This window comes from Cryptotermes secundus, unplaced genomic scaffold (assembly GCF_002891405.2).
Source record: "Cryptotermes secundus unplaced genomic scaffold, Csec_1.0 scaffold20, whole genome shotgun sequence".
NCBI lineage: Eukaryota > Metazoa > Arthropoda > Insecta > Blattodea > Kalotermitidae > Cryptotermes > Cryptotermes secundus.
In genome coordinates this window covers 132,147-157,306 of record NW_019744406.1, presented here as the reverse complement: position 1 = coordinate 157,306, position 25,160 = coordinate 132,147, and the positions used below count along the sequence as shown (strand labels likewise).

Genomic DNA, 25,160 nt, shown 5'->3' with positions numbered 1-25,160 from the left:
CCTGTATGTTCTTCTCCAAAGCTGTGAGGAGAATCAAACGGCTGTAATGCGCATTGATATCACTTACTGCTTCCTTTATGACACTGCAAAACTTTCTGAAAACACACAGCATTCTCAAGAGAGCGGTTTCATATATTTTTACCTCTGTAGTTCCTGTCAGTTGTGTGCTACAAAAGTTATTCTGCTTTGTAGAGTGGTTAAATTTAATTTTAGTTTCATCTTTAGAAAGAGACGTCTTCGAAGGGAAGTAAATTTCAAGCAGGCAGTACACGCTTGCTTTCTGAAAGTGTGACATCTCTCGGCCGCTGAAAATCTGGCAGTCCTGGATAACAGTCCCATTCCAGAAGCTGCGTATCGCAGTCGTACAGAGACTGTCTACACGGAGTAAGAATCAAGTCCTGGTACCGCGACATCTCGATCGGTTTCTCGACCAGTGAACACGGAACTTCACAGTCACTGCATAGTCTGTTTTCCGTTCCCATTATCATTGATGTTTGTGTACGTTACCGCACCGTGACTAAGGTCCTTATAGTATAAAGTATCAGTGTTTGGTAAGTTGTATATAATGAACTGATGTTTATGCAGCCAAACTAATTATACCGCCAAATAAATTGGCTCTAAAACGTATCCGCGCTTCACGTAGAAATGCCTTGTTCTAATTTATACTCAGAACGGGGTCAACAAGTGAAAAGTTTTGGTGAAGTCACGGTGGTATATACGGTCGATTGCATCTTCATTTTTCTTATAAATATTGGAGCCGGGGTAGCTCAGTCAGTATAGCGACTGGCTACAGGCTGGATGGCCGAAGAGTCGGTGTTCGAGTCCCGGTATACTGAAGAATTTTCTCTTCTCCGCGCCGTTCAGACTGGCTCTGGGGCCCACCCAGACTCCTATGCAATGGGTACTTTGGGTTCTTTCTCCGGGTGTAAAGTGACCCGGGCGTGAAGCTGACCACTCGTCTCCAAATAGTGCTGAGGTCTGAATTCGTTGATCTACATATCCACTCCACACTCCTTCATGGCGTAGTGCTTAATTAGTTAAGCACAGGGACAAATTTACTTTTTATTGCCTAATAAACGTTGGGAACGTAAGTGTTCTCTGAAGTACGTTAGTGAAATTACAATTTTGTGAATTTCATTTCCTTTTTGTCAGGCTACAATATTAGCCTCAACAATACGTTATGCATCTCCATAATAGAGTAGACAGACATAAATTTATGTTATCCCTATTCAATAAATTGTTCCATTTGCAATCTAAGCTGAAGCGATCTTCTGTGTTGTCACAATCGATGTTCTCGAAACTGTCTTTATGAAGATGTCTATCTTCCGGAATATGACGCAGTGTAGTCTAGTGGAAGTCAAAAGACGTTTAGAAGAAAATTACCACCTCCATCTTGAATTTGGGAAAGTAAGCCAAGCAAGTAGCCACTATGATGGGAGACAATAATAAAAGCCGAGGTGCCTGCTTCATGCTGGATTTTTGCTCGGCTCATTCTTCGAACCTGAAGATGGAGGCAGTACCTTACTCCGAATCGTCGGCGTACTTATGCCGAACAGGAGATAAAATGTTCATAACCGAGAGCTATTCTCTGCTGCTTTTATCTCTTCGGCTGTTTAATTAGCTTGGTTGATTTCCCACAATTTTTCTGTCAACTTTATGAAAATTCACCTTTTTTATTGCAGCGTAAGAGTCACCACATATCCTCAAAGGTCCGTATGTTACCATTCTCTGTAACTTAATTCTTCCACCCTTCTCCCAGTGTAGCCAACAGTAAATGTTACCATGTAGATTTAGACAATATGAAAAGTCAACTTGCGTTTCCAGTAATTTTCTGATTCAATATAAACATAGCCCTTACTTGCTTAGACAGTGATGTGAGTTTCATCATATGGATTTCCACAGTTTATATAAGAATTAAGGTGCTTAAACATCTCGGTTATTGAAAAGTCGCTGTGTTAGATTTGTTGATAGAAGTATTGGCTAAAGAGTAGCGATATGAAAGCAAAAAATCATCATCATCATCATCATCAGTAGTAATCTGTCAGACGACAGGTCCACAGTCTCTTCCAAAACAGTTCCTCCACTTATTGCGATCTAGAGCTTTCTCCTTCAAATGACAGTATCCTCTTCTGTCCCCAAGGTCATCCAGCATCTTCTTACGTCTTCTTCCTCGTCTTCTGGTCACTTCTATCCTCCCCTCTATCTTTCCTCCAATAGCTTCTTTTAGATGGCAGTTTCTGCGTAAAACATGACAAATCCAATTAGCCTTCCGTTTTCTTATTTCATGTAGGATATTCCTCTGCTCACTGACTCTATTTAACACTTCTTCATTTCTCACATAATCGGTCCAACTGATCTTCTCCATCCTTCTCCAACACCACATTTCGAAACTTTCCAGATGTTTCTGATCTACTGCCCTAAGTGTCCATGTTTCAGCCCCATACAGAGCTATGCTCCAAATGTAGCATTTCACTAGTTTCTTCCTCAAATTTAAGTCCAATTTGCTGGTAAAAAGATTCTTCTTCTTGCTAAATGCAGCTTTTGCCATGGCAATCCTGGATTTAATTTCACAAGTACACCTTCCATCATCTGTTAACAAGCTACCCAAATATTTAAAACATTTCACATTCTCCAGTTGTTTTTGGTCTATCTTTATTGTGACTGGGGTTGGTTGTCTCGAAATTTTCATTACTTTTGTTTTCTCCACATTCATTTCCATGCCATAGCACCTTCCAATTTCAATTAGTCTATCAATCATGCCCTGTAGCACAGTTTCTTCCTTAGCCATTAACACAAGGTCATCTGCATATTTCACAGTTTGAATAATTTGCCCTCCTAATTTGAAGTCTCCGAGCCCATCCAGAGCTTCCTTGGTAAGGCATTCGCTGTACAAGTTGAACAGAATTGGTGATAAACAGCATCCTTTTCGAACTCCTCTTCCAATTTGTATATATTTGCATACAAGAAACCATGCCTTTAAATTAGCCATGCGGAATGTTTCCTGTCAAGTGTTTCTATTTGGAACTTGGTTCATTGTGACAAAATATTGAACTAAATAATTTCATATAGACTTCAAAGGATTCTGACGATAGTGTATACTGAACTTCTTTTGGCTTGTAACGTCGTGTTCTTTTGTCTATTACATACAAGACGAAGGATGAAGTCCAAAACAAGCCAAAAGAAGCATAAACAACTTCATGTTAGTGTCCAATAAATAATCCTTTCGTCTTTTATTGATCACAAATTTAGGTGGCCATCCACTGCAAACCGAAAATTTTCCTCCTGGTTTTTATCTCACTTTATGTTGATTTTTTTAGCGTATGTATCAGCCATACTATCGGTGGGACATGATTTTTGCTGTTTTTTTCGTCTTTGAAAATGAGGTCGCAGAATCAGCTTTCGGAGTTCGCCTGTTCCCTTGGAGTTCCGAAACATATTGAGTGCTTTGATTTTTGTCTACTCTGTTATAACGAGTAATATAATTTTCCTTCTCCGCCTTGAGTAATCTTAAGTAGATATCCCTCAATACAGGTGAAACTCATTGATGCCAATTGCAGGAATGTGGTGAAGTAAATCTGACAAGATTCAAGAGACCTCTTCGTTGTATTATTGTTGTTATGCTCGTCATAATCATCTGAAATTAAATTATAGTATCTAATAGAATTTCTGTCATTTAGAATATTTATTATGAAAATTACAGCTAGTTCCCACAAAATAAGGCCATTGCTCGAAGTTAGATAAATTTTTAGCGTCGTTGACTTTGAGAAACAAGAAAATGAGCCGCAATTCCTCCTCTTCGAAGACAACCACGCTCTGCTACCAATTGTTGAGCCGGTCCACCTCTTCAAAGACGGCCGGAGCTCACAATCGACTGTTTGGCTCGTGGTGTTCCAATGCCTCCCCAATGTGGAAGGGGATCTCAAGGGAGGAACCGAGAGGGTTAGCTGGCATAGGCGTTGGGCAGTACAAATATTTCAGCAGAGTACGAGAAATCATGACAATCCAGCTGGCTTTTTCATAACATAAAATATATTGCAACATAAGAGTAGAAATGTAAATCATACAAATAGGATAAGAAAAATATTACAACTTCGCCTGAAGGGCTGGTAGAAAAATCAAATAACATCAGTCAAGAATGAATCAGAATTCGCCCGCAGTCAAGGTAACGGTTGCGACCCTTTTAAGTTCCGTGACCTGGGCTGATCAATAGCCTTGAAAGTACATAGTTAAAACTGTCGCATTAACCTGATTGCAAAAATGAAACTCGATCATAATGTTCTGACTACACCAATTACAAAAAAATACATAAAACAGAGCTGAAAAGAAACAAACATTCAATCCCAACAAAGTGCCCCTGCCGCATTGCGGCACTCATTGACCAATCACAAGTCACGTAACTCCTGGCACTCTCACAAATACAGGGCAGTTCTAAAACATCTCGCCCAACTCACTGAGTAAGTACTTACTTGATAAAACATATATTACAAGCCAGGAAAAATAATAAATAAATAAATAAATACACAAACTCCCGAGCCAGCCAGCCCTACGCCGGCTCGACAGGGCTTTCTCTCTCTTCCTGTAGTAATCAATGCGCCGAAACAGAATTTCTACGCGTAATGCGTAATCAAAAACCAAACTGAATTTCGAACTCCCAAAAACCGACCTTCTCGGTCGAAGACGAAGAGGAAAAAGCAACAGACCTACTTGTCTGTAAACGTAGCTCGTGTCGGGACAAGAGGGAAGGGGAAACACGTGACCTCTAGGTTACGCAAAGAACTTGATGGGAAAGGGATCGGCTCCGCGTCGCAGCGTACGTAGTTGCCAGAGAGAGAGAGACGGTAAATCCAAAGATCCTACACCGAAAGAACCGTGACACGGTTCAAAAATCAACCTAGAAACTTCATGTTGACTTTTCATATATATTTTATAAGGTCTACCACCATTCCTCCAGCTTCATAAAACGCAGTGCTTCTAAGTCTAAATTATATATTACGAAGTATATGCTTCCTCAAACTTTATACACAAAACGAATCAAAATATGTAATTAAAAACTTCCATGTTACATGTACTGTAATTTTTTACAAATCAATATATTTTGATAATTTAAAACATGAGGCTTAGTAACTTCTTTTTAATACACGAAATTCTGTGCCTCTTTTTTTTTGTATTTATCTTCTTCTGACGGAATTTTGGAGTAGTTACGTCATCAACATGCGCGCATGCCTGAGGATAAAACTGTACATATAATTTCACTTACCGAACGTGCCCACTTCTATGTTGTATATTTCTCACAGAGTGCTGTGTTTTGAGATGCGACGCCGTGTAGTCCGGTAGAAGTTCATCGAAGATTCGAAGGAACGTACTGTGTCCATCTTCAGGAGCGTAAATTAAACCAAGCAAGAAACCAGCACGGTTCAGCATGTCACCTGCTTCTGCTAGTTTATTGCTTGGCTTTCTCTTCGACCTTGAAGATGAAAGCGATATGTTGCTCAGAAACGTCGGGTGTTCTCGGAACTACGCAATGTTACAGCCCGGAAGACCCCGCTATGGGAGCTTTGGATTTCCCTTCGTGAAAGGAGTTAATAAATATAAATTTAAGAGCTCGTCAAATTATTTTGTTCCTTTCAGTAAAATTCATGACTAAGATTATATAATGGAATTGAACATATTAATGATTTGAAGATAACTGTTTTCTGGGAGATGATGCCGTGTGGTCTTGTAGCACCTTTCCTGTGTTCTAGAAGAACTTGCCTCGGTTCTGACACGTAAATGTGACATTTGGCACAGTCAGTTTTAGTGTAATTAAAATTTTAATTTTTGAGGAAGCATACACTTCATCTAGACAATTTGTTGCGTAATGTTTATTTAAATAGTAAAATTAAACTGTATCATAATATTCGACATCTGTTTATCATGCTTCATAACTTTCCTTACGGCACCCACAATTCAGACCACAGTCCTAACCTGTATACTAAATGTCCGTAGATTCTATATATTATTTTCTTATTCTAATCCCATTTTAATCATCTCCTAAGTGTGTGTAGCATAGTTTGTATTAATGTTTCTCTCTTAGATGTACCATGAAAACATGGGCAGTGTAAGTTACAATAGTCTAAAGACTCAAAGTGCTGCACTACAGCAGACAGTTGTATTGAACTGATTCCAAAGCTTACATTGCGGGTGACAAGAATATTTTGTGTTACATTATAAATACTTGGGGGCATGCGGTAGCGTAGTTGATTGAGGCACTAAGCTACAAGCCTGAAGGTCTCGGGTTCTATTCCCAATGAAGCCATTAGGCTTTTCAATTGACCTAATTATTCTAACCGCACTATCGACTCAACCTCTAACAGAAATTAGTACCAGGAATCTTCCTGGGGTGTAAAGGGTGACCGGTACGTAAGGCTGACAACCTTACCGCCATCAATGAGCCGGTTGCCTTGAAAATGTGGGAGCCTCGACGTCTCACAACCCTATGGGCCTTCACGGCCTGTTACAGGGATAGCTTTTTATATACATTTCATTCCGGCATTCCGCAGTTAAAATGCGATGATAAATTTTTCGGAGGCTTAAAGTAGCTGAAACTTTATACGAGTAGACTAACGAGCTTTCAGGTTCGTACAGTGTTACAAAATTCTTGGATAGCCGAAGAACTGGCGGCTTCTCTAGAAGGAACCTGCTCCGTGTAATTAGTAAGACATTACAGGCATACGAATGCAGTGTCCATACTACTTAAATTTTTATTATACATGTGACGTAAAATACATTAATTGTGACAGTAATTAATATATTTATACAAAGAAATTATTTCGGCAGATAATATATACTTTGTATACGGCGCCCCCCGTCTGCCCCAATACTTATAACCCTGCAGTCGCTACTGTAACACTGCTATTGCTCCTTCATGGCTACATAGTTTTCATAAATGTTACATATTGTCGCCTGAATGTTGCAGTGTTCTATCTCCAGCTTTGGGCGAAAATTTGGTAACGCGCTTTTCTGATTCTCCATATTGTTTTGACCAACTTCACCACAAGAAAACGTTATTTGCCTCAGATTTCAGAGCCTATTCTGTTCTAAGCCACGTTTAAACCGAAGTTAATTTCCTATCTTCAAACCCAATAGCACACTCCAATACTCAGGTGACGATATGTTCTGTTGTAAGATTTGAGGTTTTCGCGGCGGTGACTATGAAGAAAACCTTCTTCTGGGATGTGGCACCGTGTACATGTGCTGTTAACCGACATTTCGGAGGAACGTATCGCCTCCATCTTCAAAGTAGAAGGAAAAATAAGCAGTCTGCTTGCACCGGTTCTCACGGTCTCTTCGCTTGCGGATTTTCTTATTTTTCCTTCTGCCCTGAAGATGGAGGCGATACGTTCCTCCGAAATGTCGGTTAACAGCACATGTACACGGTGCCACATCCCAGAAGACTGCTTTCTTCATGTGTTCTGTTGTTTGAATATTATTCTTAAAACAGTTATTGTAGTTTTTATGTGTGAATTTGGCAGTGACCTCTTCATAAGCCCTTTAGTGTTTGTTCCTTTAAATGGCTTTCATATTCTCATGTAACATTTGTTCTTATCTTGACTTTTTATAATTTTCTAGGCATGAATATTTGTTCGCAGTAATACGAAGGTCCATGACACAAAGATCTGCACTTTATGTACGTTTCTACAGAACGTTTACAGTTACAGTATCAGCCTAACGTAAAGCTGTTATTGCTAGCGGAAAATAGTGCCATTCCTGTTAGCACGTCACTGCATATCCGTCTGCTCATGCGTGTAACACAGAGTTTTTTAGACTGGTTGAACGTGGTGGAAGTAATTAACCCAAAGATATTTTCTTCTTGATGTAACAGGACTTGTTTACCTTATGGTTGTGTTTGAGGGCACGCGGTAGCGTAGTTGGTTGAGGCACTGTGCTATAAACCGGAAGGTCACGGGTTCGAGTCCTGATGAGGTGGTTTTTTTTTCCAATTTACCTAATCCTTTCAGTCGCAGTATGGTCCTGGCATCGAATCACACATCTGACAGAAATGAGTACCAGGAATCTTCCTGGTGGTAAAAGGCGGCCGGCGTGCAAGGCTGACAACCTCACCGCCATCTATGAGGCGATTGTCTAGAAAATATGGGAGCCTCTATGTCTCCCTGGCCTGTTACAGAGATAAACTTTTTTTTGCCTTTTATGGCTGTGTATTAATGCTTTAAAAGTGGTAACCATACAAATCACTTTTTAATTAAACAAGTATACATGTGCATTATTCGCGTACACGCAAGTATTTCACGATTCTCAGAATAAACACCGACTGGTTCCCTAACAGCACTAACTCACTGGTTCCCTAACAGCACTAACTCACTGGTTCCCTAACAGCACTAACTCATTTGTCTTTGTTATGGAGATTCATTGTGTCTTCTGTGCTGTAGTAATTTAATTTTTAAGCATTGTTTAGATGAACTACGTGTTTCAACTGGTAAAGATAATATTTTGCTATAAATTCGGAGAATACGGAATGTACAGTTTGCAAAAGAGAATTGTCGCTACAATTACGACTTTACTCTTGCGTTGTTATTCCTGCTGCTTCCACTAATTACATAATTTAAATGTTTAAATTTATATCGGGTATTCCTAACAAACGTGACCTGTTTAATTACTTCATGTAAGTTTTTCTAATAACATCGTGTTTTACTTTTAAAAATACGAGGGGGTACCCAGAAGAAACCGAACTTATTTATTCAAATTTTAAGCACAAACCTTCAATCCCCTTCAAAGTACTCTCCACTTACACTAATACACTTGTCTAGTCTTTTATTCCATTTTTCAAAACATTGTCTAAATTCATCTTTTGAGATGTAGACAGCGTCTCCGTCGTTTTTTCCTTTCATGTCTCTTTTCATTCGAGGAAACAAAAAAAAAGTCGCACGGAGCAAGGTCGGGTGAGTATGGAGGGTGAGGAACAGGGGTCATACCATTTTTGGTCAAGAATTGTCGTACAGAGAGGGCTGTGTGAGCAGGGGCATTGTCATGATGGAAAACCCAGTCACCCGACTGCCACAAATCTGGCCGCTGAGCTCCAAGTCACTCCCGACAGCTCCACAATTTCTTCAATGGTCCGTCGTCGATCTTCCTTGATGATTTCACGAATTTTTTCAACATTTTCATGTGTTCGGGCCGTGGAAGGACGACCAGAACGAGGTTTGTCATCAATTGACATTTCACCATTTTTGAAACGGGAAACCCACTCAAACACTTGAGTTTTCCCCATAGCATCGTCCTTGTACGCCGTTTTTAACATTTCAAGAGTTTCTGTTCCACTTTTCCCGAGCAAAAAGCAGAATTTCACCGCCGCACGCTGTTCACGAAAATCAGCCATTGCAAAAACGACGATCACACAAAACAGTTGTCACTATAAACTCTGCCGAAACTAGTCCTTTTATCGACTCAGGAATGTTAGCTCTATGCGCTCATAGCGGCAAAACGCGGTACTACAAAAGCTCTGCCCACAAAAAAATTAGTTCTGTTTCTTTTGGGTACCCCATCGTATCTTGTACTGTGTATTTACAGGTAATATGTAACTGTTATGATATTTTTTGGATACATACCGATTCGATAAATGTGGGAAACGAGCTAATCTTTCGCTTTATATACAGCCACGCGTGTTTCTGCTTTCAGAGTTGTAACCCTGATAATGATATCATGGCAGAGTTGTGTCTAGTCTTACTAGCACTGAGATAAATTTTAATTTGTGTCACGAACCTTTCTAAACTGTGATGAGTGACAGATCTAGAAACTTCAGTATGTAATAGCTTATTCGCGTTTTCTAATCTACCTTAGATATGGCAATAATTTTCCTTTCTTTCTGTATAATATTAGGGGGCACGCGGTAGCGTAGTTGGTTGAGGCACTATGCTGAAAGCCGGAATGTCGCGGGTTCAAGTCCGGATGAGGTCATTGAATTTTTTTCAATTGACCTAATCCTTCTAGCCGCACTATGGCCCTGGGGTCGACTCAGCTTCTAACAGAAAAGAGTACCAGGAATATTCTTGATATATTCTTTGGGGTAAAGGACGGCCGGCGCGTAAGGCTGACAAACTTGCCAACTATGAACCGATTGTCTAGAAAATGTGGGAACCTCAACATCTCACAGCTCTATGGGCCTCCACGGCTTGTTACGGGGATAGCTTTACTTTACTTTAGTTTACTTACTTTGTGTATGATATTAACGTTTAGATTTGGAGAAGGAATCAATAAGATAAAACTTCGTAGTTGCGCAAATGGTGGATTTTCTCTGTTGGCCTTGCTCGTCATTCGAATCTTCACCATTTCGTTAACATACAGTCATTTGCAGCATAAAATGTCGTCGTTCCTCAAATCGCCAAACATATTTTGTACTTGATGAGATCGATCCTAAGTAGTTTTATTAGTTACAAGAGTGAATTAACTTCTTTAGAACTTAATGTGACTAGCGCAACTGCACTATATTTAAGATTTCTTTGAAATATTTTATGAATTTTAGCCCTAAAATAAGGCACAGTAAGTACTTTTAGATGGGCGTAACGTTATTTTAATATTTCCTTTAAAATCTCTTATAAATTCTACAGAGAAAAGAGGGAACTTACTGTTTTAAACTTAGGAAAGTAAGTTGTAATCCTTCTCTAACAACTTTGGTTTCCATGGCGTTCTTAATATTAGTAATTCCATTTCACTTTTGCGTCCATAGAACAACTTCAGGAGTCCCCCTCTTTGCTGTATGAAATTAATCGCAAAGAAAAAAAATAGTGTTTAACTTACAGACAAAATTTAAGCTTTTATTCTGTTTAAGAAAACATATTTTCAAAGAAATCTCGTGCAAGCAATAATCCACATTGTGTTTCTCATTGGCAAGGCTTTGCTAAGGTATCAACTTATTGAGCTGTGCGTGTTCTGTCGGAAATCATGTTGTATTCTTTAAATTCTGGTTTGTAAGATTTGAGGGTTCCACGGCTGTGACTATGAAGCAAGCTGTCTTCTGGGATGTGGCGTCGTTCAGATCTTGTATGAACCGATGTTTTGGAGGAACGTATCAGCTCCATCTTCAGGGTAGAAAAATCCGCAAATGAGGAACCAACTGGTTCTCCCTGAAGATGGAGGTGATACGTTCCTCCGAAAAATCTGTACACACAAGATCTGAACAGCGCCACATCCCAGAAGACATCATTCTTGAACTTCTGGTTTGTTAACCACAATGCTACCTGGTCAAGCTTTGGGTACTGGGACACCCAACAGCTTTGAGAAACACAAAATGGTTTCCTCTGATAGATGAGAATTTTATTCTGTGAATGTATTTATATATGTAAGAGGACTCGGGCGAGAGCGACTCCTCTTGCATGTACAGATGTGTTGTTGTGCCTTCAACTAATTAATGTTCCTTTCTGCATTCTTCTTGCCTCCATTACTTTTTATTTTCTCCCTATATTTCTTTTCGTTAATATTTTCTTAAACAGAAAGAATCAAATGTACCACGCAGTCTCCACCATCATGACAATGAGGTACAGTACAAGATGACAGTAGTAATTACCAGTATAAAATAACATCACATTTCTGTAACTTGTAACCTGCCTTACACATGTTTGTGCTTTTGTATGTATGTTTGTATGTATGACCATCATCTTGGGTGAGATACCCAAGAAATGGTAGAAGAGACAAGTCACATGCTGCTCACAGGTGCATTTAACTGTCGTCACCCAAAAAGACCAGAACATTTTTTTTTGTGCAGAACTGCCGAAAGTTTCAGAATTGTCATGCCACTGGCATATGCCTATGCTTTAGTACCAAAATGGCGTCGTACTTACACAAACAGAATGTCTTCTCAGTAAGTCACAATTTGAAAAGCGAGACATTTAAGAAAAAAAATTAAGGAAATTGCTTTCAGAATATAGACATTCGTGGAGTTTATTGCCACGTAGTGTATCCTATCTTCGGGTTGCCATATATTTTTTTAATTCGCTTAGTGTGGGGTGGAGTCCAACTGGATCCACTCGGCACGGCGGCCACTGATTGGCCTATTGTAGACTGCCCCGAGTGATTATGATGATGGAGAATTTGGTGGAATTAAGATTGGCAGGGGAAACCGAAGTATTCGGAGAAAACCCGCCCCAGCGCCACATTGTCCACCAGAAGTCTCACTTTACCAGACCCCGGGATCGAACCTGAGCCACCACGGTGGGAAGCCAGCGAGAAACCGCTTGAGCTATGGCGCGGCCTGGGTTGCCAGATTACTTTCCTTATTGAAGGAAATCTTTCGTACGGAAAAACAAATTGTTATTGACACATATAGCATCAAAAAGTCGATAATTCACTGGTTTTCTTGGCTTACGTTGGAGCCAGAAATTCACACGCAATCCTCTGTCTCGAAATGTGAATAGGTTCTTATTAACCGTTTGTTTAAATCCTACGCTTCATTCGAAGTGCAGGATTGCTGAGGGGATAATCAAAAGGGGAGGCACAATAGATCACTGTGGTCGCGGTGCAAGGGCCACGAAGGCCCACCCCTTGTACATTCATTCAACCTTTTGTTTACGAGATATTACGGAGCCTCCAACAGAACATTTCTGATTGGTTAGAATAATACTACAAAGCTGTTGTATTCCTACATTGCAGAACGTGAGCCATTTTGCTTGTCTCTTTTTCCGGAACTTGCGTCCGTGTAACACGTGCACATGCTTAGTGTTGTCAGGATTATAACGATGCTTAGTGACTACCATGATATTTGGGTTCGATCGTTCTAGATCACAATTATAATTCTATTTTTCAAATTTATTTCGAAAATTCTTTTGAAAATTACATAGCTTTTTGGACCTAATAAAGCAGTAAATCAAGATTACAGCTATTTACACTTCGTATAAAATATGTTGTGTATGAATATATANCCAAATGAAACAGTTCTTATACAACAATAACGCATATACAACAACGTTCTACCAAATACTCCACAGATGTATTTGATGTGATGGAGGTGTATGTTTATAAGGGAGAGTGCAAAGCAGATATCCAACTAACAAAGACAGATAATTTATTAACACATGGAACGCCAACAGTGCGAAAAGAGATACAGACCTATAAAAAAATAACACTGATTATGATGTGTCAGGCAACGTGAAGAACTGCTTCGTATTATCTATGATGTATATACGTATGTACGAGTATGTAGGCCTATACGTGTATATATGTATGTACTTATAATATTGATAGAGCATAGATCACTCTTGCGTTTTTCAAGGAACTCAACTAAATGAGCACTTTAGCCTGATTTTGAAAAAAAAATTAAAATATGATGATGAGATCACCTTCCTCCCTGCATGCCTGAACCAATTTTTATGAAACTCGGCATGTATATCATTGCGCCTGAGCCCATCTCAGTGGCGTACTTCATAAATCTTTCTGATCAGTCTGTGTGTCTGCATGTGTATCCATCCTATCGTTGGTAGGCGGAGGCTCGGTAAACACGTTTCCGCGGCAACTAAAACACGCAACAATAGAAGAATCGTTGGGCGCGTCGTTTTCTGTGCGCTCCATGTCATGCCAAAGTGAAGCACGCGATTAGATTTTTGTTAGAACGAAAATTACGACAGTTTGTGTTGGCTTGTGTGGAGGAGGCCATCCCGCCAATTATAAAGGATGTGAGTACTATCACAGGCTAATCCGGGGAAAACAAACAATAAAGGTTAGAGCCACCAACCCATCAATCTCAAACAATGTAAACACCAGACCCAACATTTATATGGGCAGTTATGGAAACCAAAACAGAACATATAGTAATGCAGTTAATAACATAAATCCAAATAATGCCAATACACTAGAACCATCAAACAACACAGATGCTAATACACCAGAACCAACAAACAGTCCTCTAACACAATTTCTTAATGAATTTAAAGCCATGTTCAGTCAATTAATACAACAAAATAGCATGGTCATTAACATGCTAACAACGCTAATTAGCAAACTAGTACACTAATGGCCAAGTTCCTAAGAATAGGGCTGTGGAACGCCAACGGNCAGATACCGCAATATGCCCAGCAGTCACAATAACAACATACAGATACCGCAAAAGCAAACAGTAAAATATCTAGGCCTACACTTGGATGCTAAACTGACATGGAAACAACATCTCGCAAAAAAGAAAAAAAAATTAACATCAAGACATTGGAGTTACAGTGGTTACTGGGAAGAAATTCACGATTATCTGCAGACAACGAACTTCTAATATATAAAACAATTATCGAACCAATCTGGACATATGGACTAGAATTATGGGGCTGATCAACTAAATCAAATGTTGCAATCATACAAAGATCCCAATCCAAGATACTCCGTCAAATTGTTAATGCTCCCTGGTACGTAACAAATCATACACTACATACAGATCTTCAGGTACCAACAGTACAGGAAGCGATACGCAAGAAAGCCACCACACATCATAATTCCATAGAAAACCACCCCAATCAGCTCATGGAATCAATAAGCAACAAAAGACTCAAAAAACTGTGGCCAACTGAACTACTCTTAAGTTAATGTATAGATACTAATCATAGATTATACAGGTGATTTCGCTGGATATCAACCTGTTCACGCCACTAGTCATTAGTATAGCTAATGAGTAATCAGCACTTTAGCTTATAGAATTATGTAATATTCTGATTGATAAAATCTAAAATAAATAAAAAAAAGTTTGTGTTGGCAACTCGGTTGAATACACTCTAGTTACAAATTACTGCCTTATGGTAAATTAACAGCAAGGGAAAGAGCTATGATGATAAGAACAATGAATGGTGTCAACACTGTTGTCACACAGACAGTATGTAGGCCAGTCTAATTTCCTGGTTACAGCCAGAGGTAAATTTATTGTTGCATTTGATGTTCTCCCAGCGGTGGGTTGTAACGCCATTTTACCGGGAGATAGTCCGACTTGTAGAAGGAACAAACACACTGCGTGGGTACAACCACATTGTAACGAGTACAGCCGTTGCTGTGCAATACACTAATTAACAAACGCCCGTTTCTAAGCAATGGATGGATAACGGCCTGTAATAACAATACAGAAATCGCTGGAAACGGTGTTTTCTTTTCGGTCCGTGCAAAATTGGCAATTGTGGCAATCAAGTTAAGTTTGTCAGTCGGAAGTCAGCACGTGAAGAGGTGACTAGGAGGCTGGTCTGAAATGACAGCCAGCCTGGGACCCAGTTAGTTGAGTTGTCAGTTGATAAGGATTCTGCACGGGCATCTGTGACAAGGGCCTGAGCACGGGAAGCTGTAGAATCTGTTGTTAGAAGCTGTTGCCAGGGAACGACTGGTTAAGGCACAGCAGGCTGGAAAGATCTTTGTGTGGAGATCAACGGTGACGCTGATATTGCTTGTAGTTCCGAGTGGTGTAAATAAATCAAATATCCAATTCATACCCCGTCTATAGTCACTCCTCTAAATCGTGAGAATATTTTAAATAATTCTAGGGGGCACAGTGACCCGATAGGGTCGCGACCCACCGTTTGATCAATTTAATCTCGTTCTCTGAAGAGCTTTGTGGCATAAATGTATGGAGAAACATCACCTGGCCCATTACACTTCATTCACTGAGCACAAAAAAAAGTGGACGAATTGATGGTGTAATTATACTAAAATGTTTTGCTCCTACGAAATCTGCGTCCATCTTCTCTCACTGGGCGATTACGGATGGGAGAATTCTGCAGTTCCACCTGCTTTGAATCCGGAGGGACATGATATGACCTCCTGAACTTTACATAGCACAATGTTCCCATAGCCCACTGAATCCCAGACACTCAGCCCCTGTGTACTTGCAACTTCTGTTAGTATGGTTACCTCCATTGCCTTCCTACAGCCGAATCGATTCTAATCCTAACAGACGGCTCCCGCGGGACACAAAGCCCGATTGAGGTCAGTATTATCCGACAATAACTGTCGTAAATTGAATTTATTTGGAGCGTAGCTGCTATTAATTACCTTTATAAACAGTTTAATTTAATCCTTTAGGGACACGCAGTAGCGTAGTTGGTTCAGGCACTATGCTACAAGCCGGAAGGTCGCTAGTTGGATTCCCGATGAGGTCATTGGATTTTTCAATTGACCTACTCATTCCAGCCGCACTATGGCCTTGGGATCGATTCAGCCTGTAACAGAAATGAGTATCAGGAATCTTCCTGGGCGTAAATGACTTCTGATGCGTAAGGCTACAACCTTACCGCCATCTGTAAGCGGATTGTCTAGAGAAAATGTGGGAGCCTCGACGTCTCACAATCCTATGGCCCTCCGTGGTCTGTTACAGGGAAAGTTTTGCCTTTTTATATTTAATCCTTTTGTAACCTTGGGCATTACAAAATGGGCGCCTCGCCTAGCCGCCGCTGAAGGACCAGGATGTAACGAATGCGAAATTTTAGGACCAAGATCTATAAGAATATTAGTAGATTTGAAAGGGCTCTGACGATGCTGTATGACACTCGGGATTAATGAATTTTGCACTTCGCCCATCTTCCGGTTGTCTAAAGAACCCGACGTTTCGGAAACCGGATCTGTTTCCGTGCTTAGGTGAGAGTGTCGGAGGCGCGTACTCTATAAGTTCCGTTAGAAAGAGCTAACCTCAATCACTGGACAAGTTATGTCAGTACAGCTATAGCTGTATTGAGACAAGAAATTCCTCCATACAAGATTAGTGTATATGGACTGGGTTAGCTGGGTAACGTAGGGTCCACAGTAAGGGTGTTGTGAGCGCGGTAATGAGCCTTTGGATGGTAAAAGCAGGGAATTTCTTGCATATGTACTCAGCTCGGCTTTTACAATTTATGTATGTATGATGTACGTGTATATGTTTATATTTATGTATATTCGCATGCACAGGCGTGCCTTGACCTGCCGCTCCTCGGATTATGATCTCATTAAATTAACACACGTTAGATTTTCGGACTTAGCCATATTGTGATGCTCTGATGAGCGGAATTGCAACTCTTCAACGGTCCATATTAACTTATTTAAATCCATATATTTAACAGTTTGGATGTTTAACGCTATATTATTTTACGGTCCTATATTCATTTCATAATAAAAACAATATAATAATAGTTTACGAGGGGTTAAATTATTGAAATGTGGGTTTCAGCCTTGTGGTCCAGAACGTAACCCTGAACGTGCCATGTTATACGGAACTTGAGTCTCTGTACACCTTGTTCCTGCCTTCCACGTAGAGAAAGCGTGGCGGGCAACTAGCAGCCAGTCACAGGAAGAGTCAGATAATGTTAACGTGATACTGCCTATACGAAATTTTTCTTGCAATTTAAAGAAAGTGCATCTGTGGAGTATCTTTAGTACAGATCGGATGTATCCTGTATTTTATCAATATTTTTTCAAGGACAAACGTCAAGAATACATCTAGATCCTTAATATAAATATATTATAAAATAAAAACAAAGAATGAAATATATTTAAGTGAAGACGATCGAACCCAGTAATATTATTGGTTAATAATAAATTGGGCTTGCTAATGAAGTTCATGACTTATAAATTAATGGCTTTATTCGGTTTATTAGTGTGTATATAAAATATTACGTATGATATACTTTGCGTATGTTAGTTTTAGACAAGTAATTGCATTTCTTCTGAACTCTCTCCCTCTTTTCCTTACATAGGAGTGTAAACATTATGGAAACACGTTTATTTATATTACATCTGATTTTAGATATCTTTGTAGGCACATAATTTTCCCTGTGTGTATTCACAACTCACTAATCTATCTGTATTTGTATAAATCCTGTGTTTGTAACATATGCGGCTTCTCTTCCTCTTCTGGGTCTTTGCTTCATGTTACTTTCTCAGATTTTGTTTTCATAAAGTAACACGTAAAGCCTATAATATTGCTTCTGCGAGTTTAGTTCAGTTTTGGGAGCTGTTTCATTTACTTGTAATAAACAAAGTTGTATATATTTACTCATATGAACATATATATGGAACAACTAGAACATTTTCTCCAAATGCAATTAGAATTTAATTGCAGGAAAATGTACCCAATATATTTATTTATTTTTCATGAAAATGTTAAAGAGAAGTTGTAAGGAAAATGATTCCTACAAGTCGAGAAAATAATCTTGAAATGTAAGAGTTATCAGATCCGAGGAAAATAAATCTTAGATGCCCCAATAATCACGAGAAGGTTATCGAAACATTAAACCCACGACCGTAAAAGAAGCAGCCCCTAAAACTGTGGCATATCTCTTATACTGCACTTAAAAATTGTATAACCGAACACCCATTTGCTTTCTTGTAGGTTGCTCCTTATTTCTGCGTGTCTGTCATGTCTCTTTTATATAGTTAGCAGCAGATGCCAGTTCAACATGTTAACTGTCATGCTTATAGAACAGTACTTAGCAACTTCGAGACATGTTCGTCTGGCCAACGGCTTTCAGTAGGACCTCCTTACGAGACGCTTCTTTACGAACAGACAAATAACAACGGACATTCTTGTATGTAGTTACATCTATTTGAGGTCTACACAGTTTGAGTTTTACTGTGTAGAAAACTAGAAATGATATGATACGGAACTGAACTCAGTTCTTTCTAAATCTNGGGGGGGGGGGGAACGAACATCTGTTTCAACTGGAGCAGAGAGAGAAGAGCAGTGTAAACATGGCAGAACGCGCATAGCGGAGTGTGGACTAGCGCTACTCAGCTCTGTCATGGTGCAAAACCAAATCAATTTGTCTTCTTCTCTTTACAGTTTCCTCTAGCACCAGTTCTCTATGTATTAATATTTCCCACACACGCAATATTGTTAATGAAGCTTTGTACCGTACATGACAGTGTGCACTAACTGCTCCTCAAGGCGCATGCTCACGCCATTTCCTGGCTGTAGGCCCCACTGCAAGCAGATATTTCACTCGCTCAATAGCAATTTGACACTTGGCCGATACTTCACTATGCACGTACGTTTTAGCGTGAATAACTGGTGTACTGAGTGTTTGCACAGTCAAAACACAACAATAGTCTTATTATTATAATATGTCATTATTACTTCGTCATATTACTTATATATTTAGGACAGTTATTTGTGGTGTAGTGCTCAGAGTTCCTGGCTGCAGATCCAGAGGTCCCGGTTTCGATTCCCGGCGCTACCAGATTTTCTGAGAAGTAGTGGGCCTAGAACGGGGTCCACTCAGCCTAGTGAGAATAACTGAGGAACCGTTTCAAGGAAATAGCGGCTCCGGTCTAGAAAACTGAGATTAACGGCCGTGAGGATCCGTTGCGCTGACCACGCGACATTCTCTATCCGCTAAAGTTGGCACTAACTTCGACGACAAGCGGCGGTCGCTCGCTCGGTATAGTTCTCTTGCGGACTAAAGCCACGGAGTTTTAATGTATAATAATTTTAAAATTAAAATTATGTGATATGGTTCTAATATTTGTTCTGACCTTTAAAAGTTTTTGCGTTAATTACAGCATTTGTTAAATATTCTCTGGACTTCCTTAAGGTTGTGGATTACTGAAAAGTCGGAGTGAATATATATGATACAAACTGTAGTTTCACATCCAGAAAGACTTAACTGTTTGAACGGAGCTGGTAAGTATTGAAAAGTCATAAAGTAGTTTCTGAATTTCTTTGACATTTTATATGATATTTCATACTTTGTTACCAATTGTTTGTCAGAAAACGAGTGAATATTCAGATATGGAGCCACAAGTACCAACAAAAAGTTTTTCTGAAATCTAGGCTTGTATTATAAAGATACGAGAACTTGGAGTTGAAATACAGAGTGTCCATAACTTCTGCAGTAATTACCCACAAACTTAAGATATTTCGATCAGATATGAGGAGGTTAAGTTGTGAAGTGAATTTTGATATGACGTATTAGTATGATTAGTAAAAAGTTAACAACTTCTGCTTTAATTGCCTTAGGAATCATAGGTTCTCCTTGATTAGAAATAACACACAATGAAATGGCCATATAAAATATTTGTAAATTCCTACGCGAAGTTTTGTAGTTCCCGTATCGGTCCCGTCCCAACCATTTCAAGAACTGTTCTGTAGCAATTCAAACTGAGCTGGCCACACTGAACTCAAACCGTTTGTTATCTTCCTACCTTAGTGTCCCAGATTCGATTCCAGGTTAGGTCATGCAGGATATGTGGTGGAAAAATTGGTACTGGTGTCGGTTTTTCCCCGAGTACTCCGTTTCCCCTGCCAACAGTCATTCACCGCCATTAATGCGTACAGCCCTCCGACGCTATATAGGCTCGCATACTGGCACTACCGTTGAATAATACAAAACCCTTGAACCATGAAATGGAATCGGGCAAATTTATCGTTGAGTATGGCGGCTGGAGGGTAAAGGTGGACGAATCTACATCTGTAGGTGAAGGTCTAGAATACATGAAGTTTTATTACCACAGAGTTTTTACCCCGTGCTGCTTTTCTCGGTAGAAATATTACCTTTACCTGGTGACTGTACTTTAGTCACATATGCTACACATATTGCAGTAACATGTGGAAACACCGAAATTTGTCCGACTGAAATAAGATAACTTTCCACATTTCAATTAAAACACACCCCGAACACAGTGGCCGCACCATCTAAGGCACGGAATGTCTTCGTGAATTCGAGTTTCACTATAGGCATGGACAATTGTACGATATGTCCTGTTTACGTAGTGGCCTTGCGACGGACTGATCCCCGTCCAAGCGGTAATGCGGAGTTCCTGTATAATTCTGCCTGGGAATAGGCCAGAGAGCCTAATCCTTCAAGGCAGAATAAGAATAACGAGAAGAAATCAAAGCACACGTGAAAACTGTATCCTACTCAGATCTGAAGTGTACAAGGTCGGGCAAGTAAGTTTCGATACTTTTTATTTTTAATTTTCTTTCAAGAGTTGCAGATATTATCAGTCTAGAACTTTTCAAAGTAATCTCTCTCCAGTTCTTTGGAATGTTCCTACCATTCGGCCATTGATCAAAACAGTTTTGAAAATCCTGAACAAGAATATTTATCGTATTTTTGTCAGAGATGATTTAATATCCTGAATGTCCGAGAAACGCTTTGCTTTCAGCACACTCTTGAGGTCTAGAAACAGTCAGAAAGTCAGCTGGAGTCACGTCAGGAGAGTACGACGGATTGTCCATAGCAGAGATGCTTTTTCCTGCTAAAAACTGCGACACTCGAAGCGAAGGGTATGTCGGCACCTTGTCATGATGGAGAATCAATGAACGATCTCTCCACAACTTTCCTGACTTTCGCCTCAGAGCATCAATACTCCTTTTCAACACCTCCATATAGAACGTCTGATTAACAGTGGTCACTTCGGGCACAAATTCGAAGTGGATGATAACCATGTCGGAAAGCAGATCAACATTTTTTTTCTCGGATTTCGATATACGCGGTTTCTCTGGGCTTTCTTTGATCTCCACTCTATGAACTGGCAGTTGGCCAGTTGTCGATTTCTGCAATTTAACACAAAATTTCACATTCCCTCTCTGTTCCATCGTGCGCTCCATGTTCACGTCAGGATAAAATTGACACATTAATCTAACGAGCTGTTGTTCAACGAATACTGAACGCAGCATATCCAAACTTTCCTTGCGAGCTCTGTGTTGTTGCGTCACCTAATATTCCAAGTAACAGCGTTACCAGAGGGCCAGGCGCGAAATTTAAAAAATGAGTCTCGAAACTTATTTGCCGTATCTTCTAGATGCCTTGTTGCGTTCTTGTTGGAAGTACTGGGCTTTATGTCCATTGCGAGGAAACGCCTATGGCTGCAAAGCGAGCAGCACTATAGACAGGCTGCTTGTATACTACATAAAAGTCAGAAATTATTTTTCTTTGTAAAAAATCTCGAAAATATTTGGTATAAAGTTTGTAAATCATTACGAACGTCATATTTTACTTCAATGCTGATCGTCCAGTTCCTTATACGACCATACTTTTTTATACAAAATCTATTAAATTCAGTGTGGGTTTCATGTACAGTAGGGATTATACAGAACGGAAATAAATACACATGAAGTTCATCTTAGAAAATTACTGCAGACGCCCAATACAATATTCAATCGAAATACACTGAATACATTCGGTGGTGAAATAAGAAGCTAGATATACACGGCCTCCAAACTGAACATTCTTTTTATGTACTTCCTGAAGAGTATGCATATATTTTACTAACAGTACTCTGTCTAAATTGCCAACATGATGTGGTGAAATTGGAATATTATGTGATTGACGCCCTTTAGGGTGTATCACACCTTCAGTGTGCATCTCCAAGAAGATATGTCCTGTGTAGTGACTTATTCGTGTAAAGTGTTTAAAAAGAAAATTTTATAACTCTCTAATTGCACAAATAATATGCTTATGGACATTATTCATCGGTCTGTTATCTAAAAAACGTCCTGTTTATATTTAGAAACAACGTTTCGGGGTCGATTCTGTCTCCGTCTGCAGGTAAAACCTATTCAGTTAAGTCCAATCTATAGAGCTAGTCTCTATCTCCGGATACCTGTATCAGCACAAGATAATGTATATAAACCAAGCACAGCACAAACCATCTACGAGAGCTAAGACGAAACATTAAATTATTAAAAACTGTACACGTACGAGGCCTTGTACCAGAAAACTAAAATAAGACTCATCACAGGAGAGATGAAATTCTACGTATGTTACCAGCGCAAGCAACGTAGAAACCTATGTCACCGACTAATCCTCAAAGATGCTCTGAACGTAGAATACGTATAGCCTATTCCAAGATTCTGTAATTTGGTTTTTCCTATTCTACATTTCAATAACAACAGGGATACTTATCATGACATAGGTAATTCTTCATCCTGGTTCTTTTCAACGGTTGTCACACCGCATTGTGGTTTCGTGACGGGTAGGAATTTAGGTTTCTGACGTTGATTTTGAATCGTGACGTAATAAATTGAAAGGGACGTGGCCAGAACTTTGCAAGCCACGTCATGTCGACCATCCATCATTTCAGCGCATGAGAACCGAGTATGGCTGGCGGGCAATCATAAAAAAATAGTAATCGCCCTCATTTTGTGGAACGAGGGTGTAGAATGTTGCCACATTACTTACTGCAGGACACAGTGGTGTAGAGACTTCAGCATCAAGAACCGAGAACAATTAATTGCAGGGTGACATGCATAGTAAAGGAAAAACTTAAAGTAAAGCTATCCCTGTAACAGACCGTGGAGGTCCATACGATTGTGAGACGTTGAGGTTCCCACATTATCTAGACAGTCGACTCACAGATGGCGCTAAGTTTGTCAGCCTTACGCGCCGGCCGCGCTTTACTGCCCAGGAAAGTTATTTAAGTAATTCCTGGTACTCATTTATGTTAGAGGCTGAGTCGACCCCAGGACCATAGTGCGGCCGGAAAGAAAAGGTCAATTGAAAACAATGACCTCAAGTAATGACTTCAAGTGTAATTAGAATGATCAAGTTAAGGAGGGTGAGATGGGAAGGTCATTTAGCACGAATGGATATCGGTGGGAAATCCAGAAGGAAATAGACCACTAGGAAGGCCAAGGTGTAGTTGAATTGATAATATTAAAATGGATCGTAGAGAGATAGGATGCGGTAGTATGGACTGGATTGATCTGGCTTAGGGTAGGAACTAGTGGAGGGTTCTTGCGAACACGGTATGAGCCTTCGGGCTCCATAAAATATTGGCAAGTTCTTGAGTAGCTGCACGACTGGTGGCTTCTCAATAAGTGTTCAACTCCATAAAGTTAGTTTGTTTAGTCACCATTTTGCTGATTGCAGTTCCCCTGGCGGCCTATATTTTCAGCTGTTTTTGCACGCTTTGATTCAAAACGTTGATAGCTGTAATATTCTCTCTGAATTTTCGAACGTATTATCTCGCTTAATTATTTGACAGTAAATATCCGATTTTGTGAAGATAATTTGTACTCATCTTGTATGTAGAAGGCTATGGTGTAAATAATGTTTCGTATTCGTGAAATAATCTATCCCAAATTGTGAAGGATAAATAATTCAAAAGACATATAATTTTAAAACTTTGTACCCCACATAATTCAGTTACAAAACAACAGAACCGAAAGAGGAATTAATCATGTTGCTTTTTTTTTCTGATTCACTCCAAGATACTTTTCCAGTGACGATTTTGTGCTTCAGAATTCTGTGCTGTATGGCTTGATGAGAGCGAAAAACAGAAATAAGATTGACAAATGGGGGAGGATGGGCAATGGAAGTGGAAGAGCCCTCCTTTAGATTTAAGCAGCCACTGACAACATCTGAAATCTTGTTAAACTTTCAGCTACGGAAATTAGAACGCGCAGATTTCTCTCGAGATGCATATCGAATCCTAAAATCGGATTCCCGAAGATCCTGTCACTCCTCGTAGCCTGTCTCTTAAGTCTGTGACGCTTTCCCCTCGTCACGTCAATGGATGTGTCTCTGTTCTTCGCATGTCAGCTAATGGATTCACGGTAACATTCGTTAATGAGAAAGTATTCATCTGGTTTCTTGTGTTCTCATTTTTATATAATAGTGTGATACTTCAGTAAGGACTCCAGTCTAGAAAACCGAGAGTAACGGCCATGGGTGTCCGTTTCGCTGACCACGCGACACCCTCTATCCGCAAAAGTTGGCACTAACTTCTCCGATAAGCGGCGGTCGCTCGGTCGGTATAGTTCTCTTACGAACTAAAAGCCACGGAGTTTTAGACCTCAATAAAGAAGATGAGCTCTGGAAGAACAAAGGCTGCAAAGTCTACAGTGATTCGCTTTTGATAGCCCGTAATCATCAATTAGTTCTTGTTAATGTCTTATACGCGACATTCCCCTCTCCCTTTCAATTTTGGTACCCTGCTTCAGCTATAGCTAATTATGACACTGTGGATGCCAGAAGCAATTCTATCAATATGAAACCACTTTCCTTCATGTGAGATTGTTGCAGGATAAAAAGGTTCACACCTCATAAATGTACATTTCTGATGTAACAGTTTCCAGCGCCATGTCAGGTAAAGGCAGGAAATTTTGAAAGTAAGGCGAAAGGATACTGGATTAAGCCCCCCCCCCACATCTCTTGAATCCAATTAATGTGAAAAATGAAACAACAAATTTAGAGTCGGCTTGTTGATTTAAGTAGCAATGTCTACCCAGAGATGCTTAT

General features: G+C 39.8%; 1 protein-coding gene across 2 annotated transcripts in view; it reads left to right on the top strand.

Moving 5' to 3' along the window:
• Positions 1-25,160, top strand: part of LOC111874632 — a 627,779-nt gene that overhangs the window by 514,301 nt on the left and 88,318 nt on the right. Inside the window, exon 12 of one of the 2 annotated variants that reach the window (XM_033755536.1) lies at positions 11,484-11,528. The exons of the other annotated variant lie outside the window; for it this stretch is intronic. Coding sequence (XP_033611427.1) covers positions 11,484-11,528 — 45 coding nt within the window. The remainder of the gene's footprint in view (positions 1-11,483; positions 11,529-25,160) is intronic. 2 annotated transcript variants of the gene reach the window in all.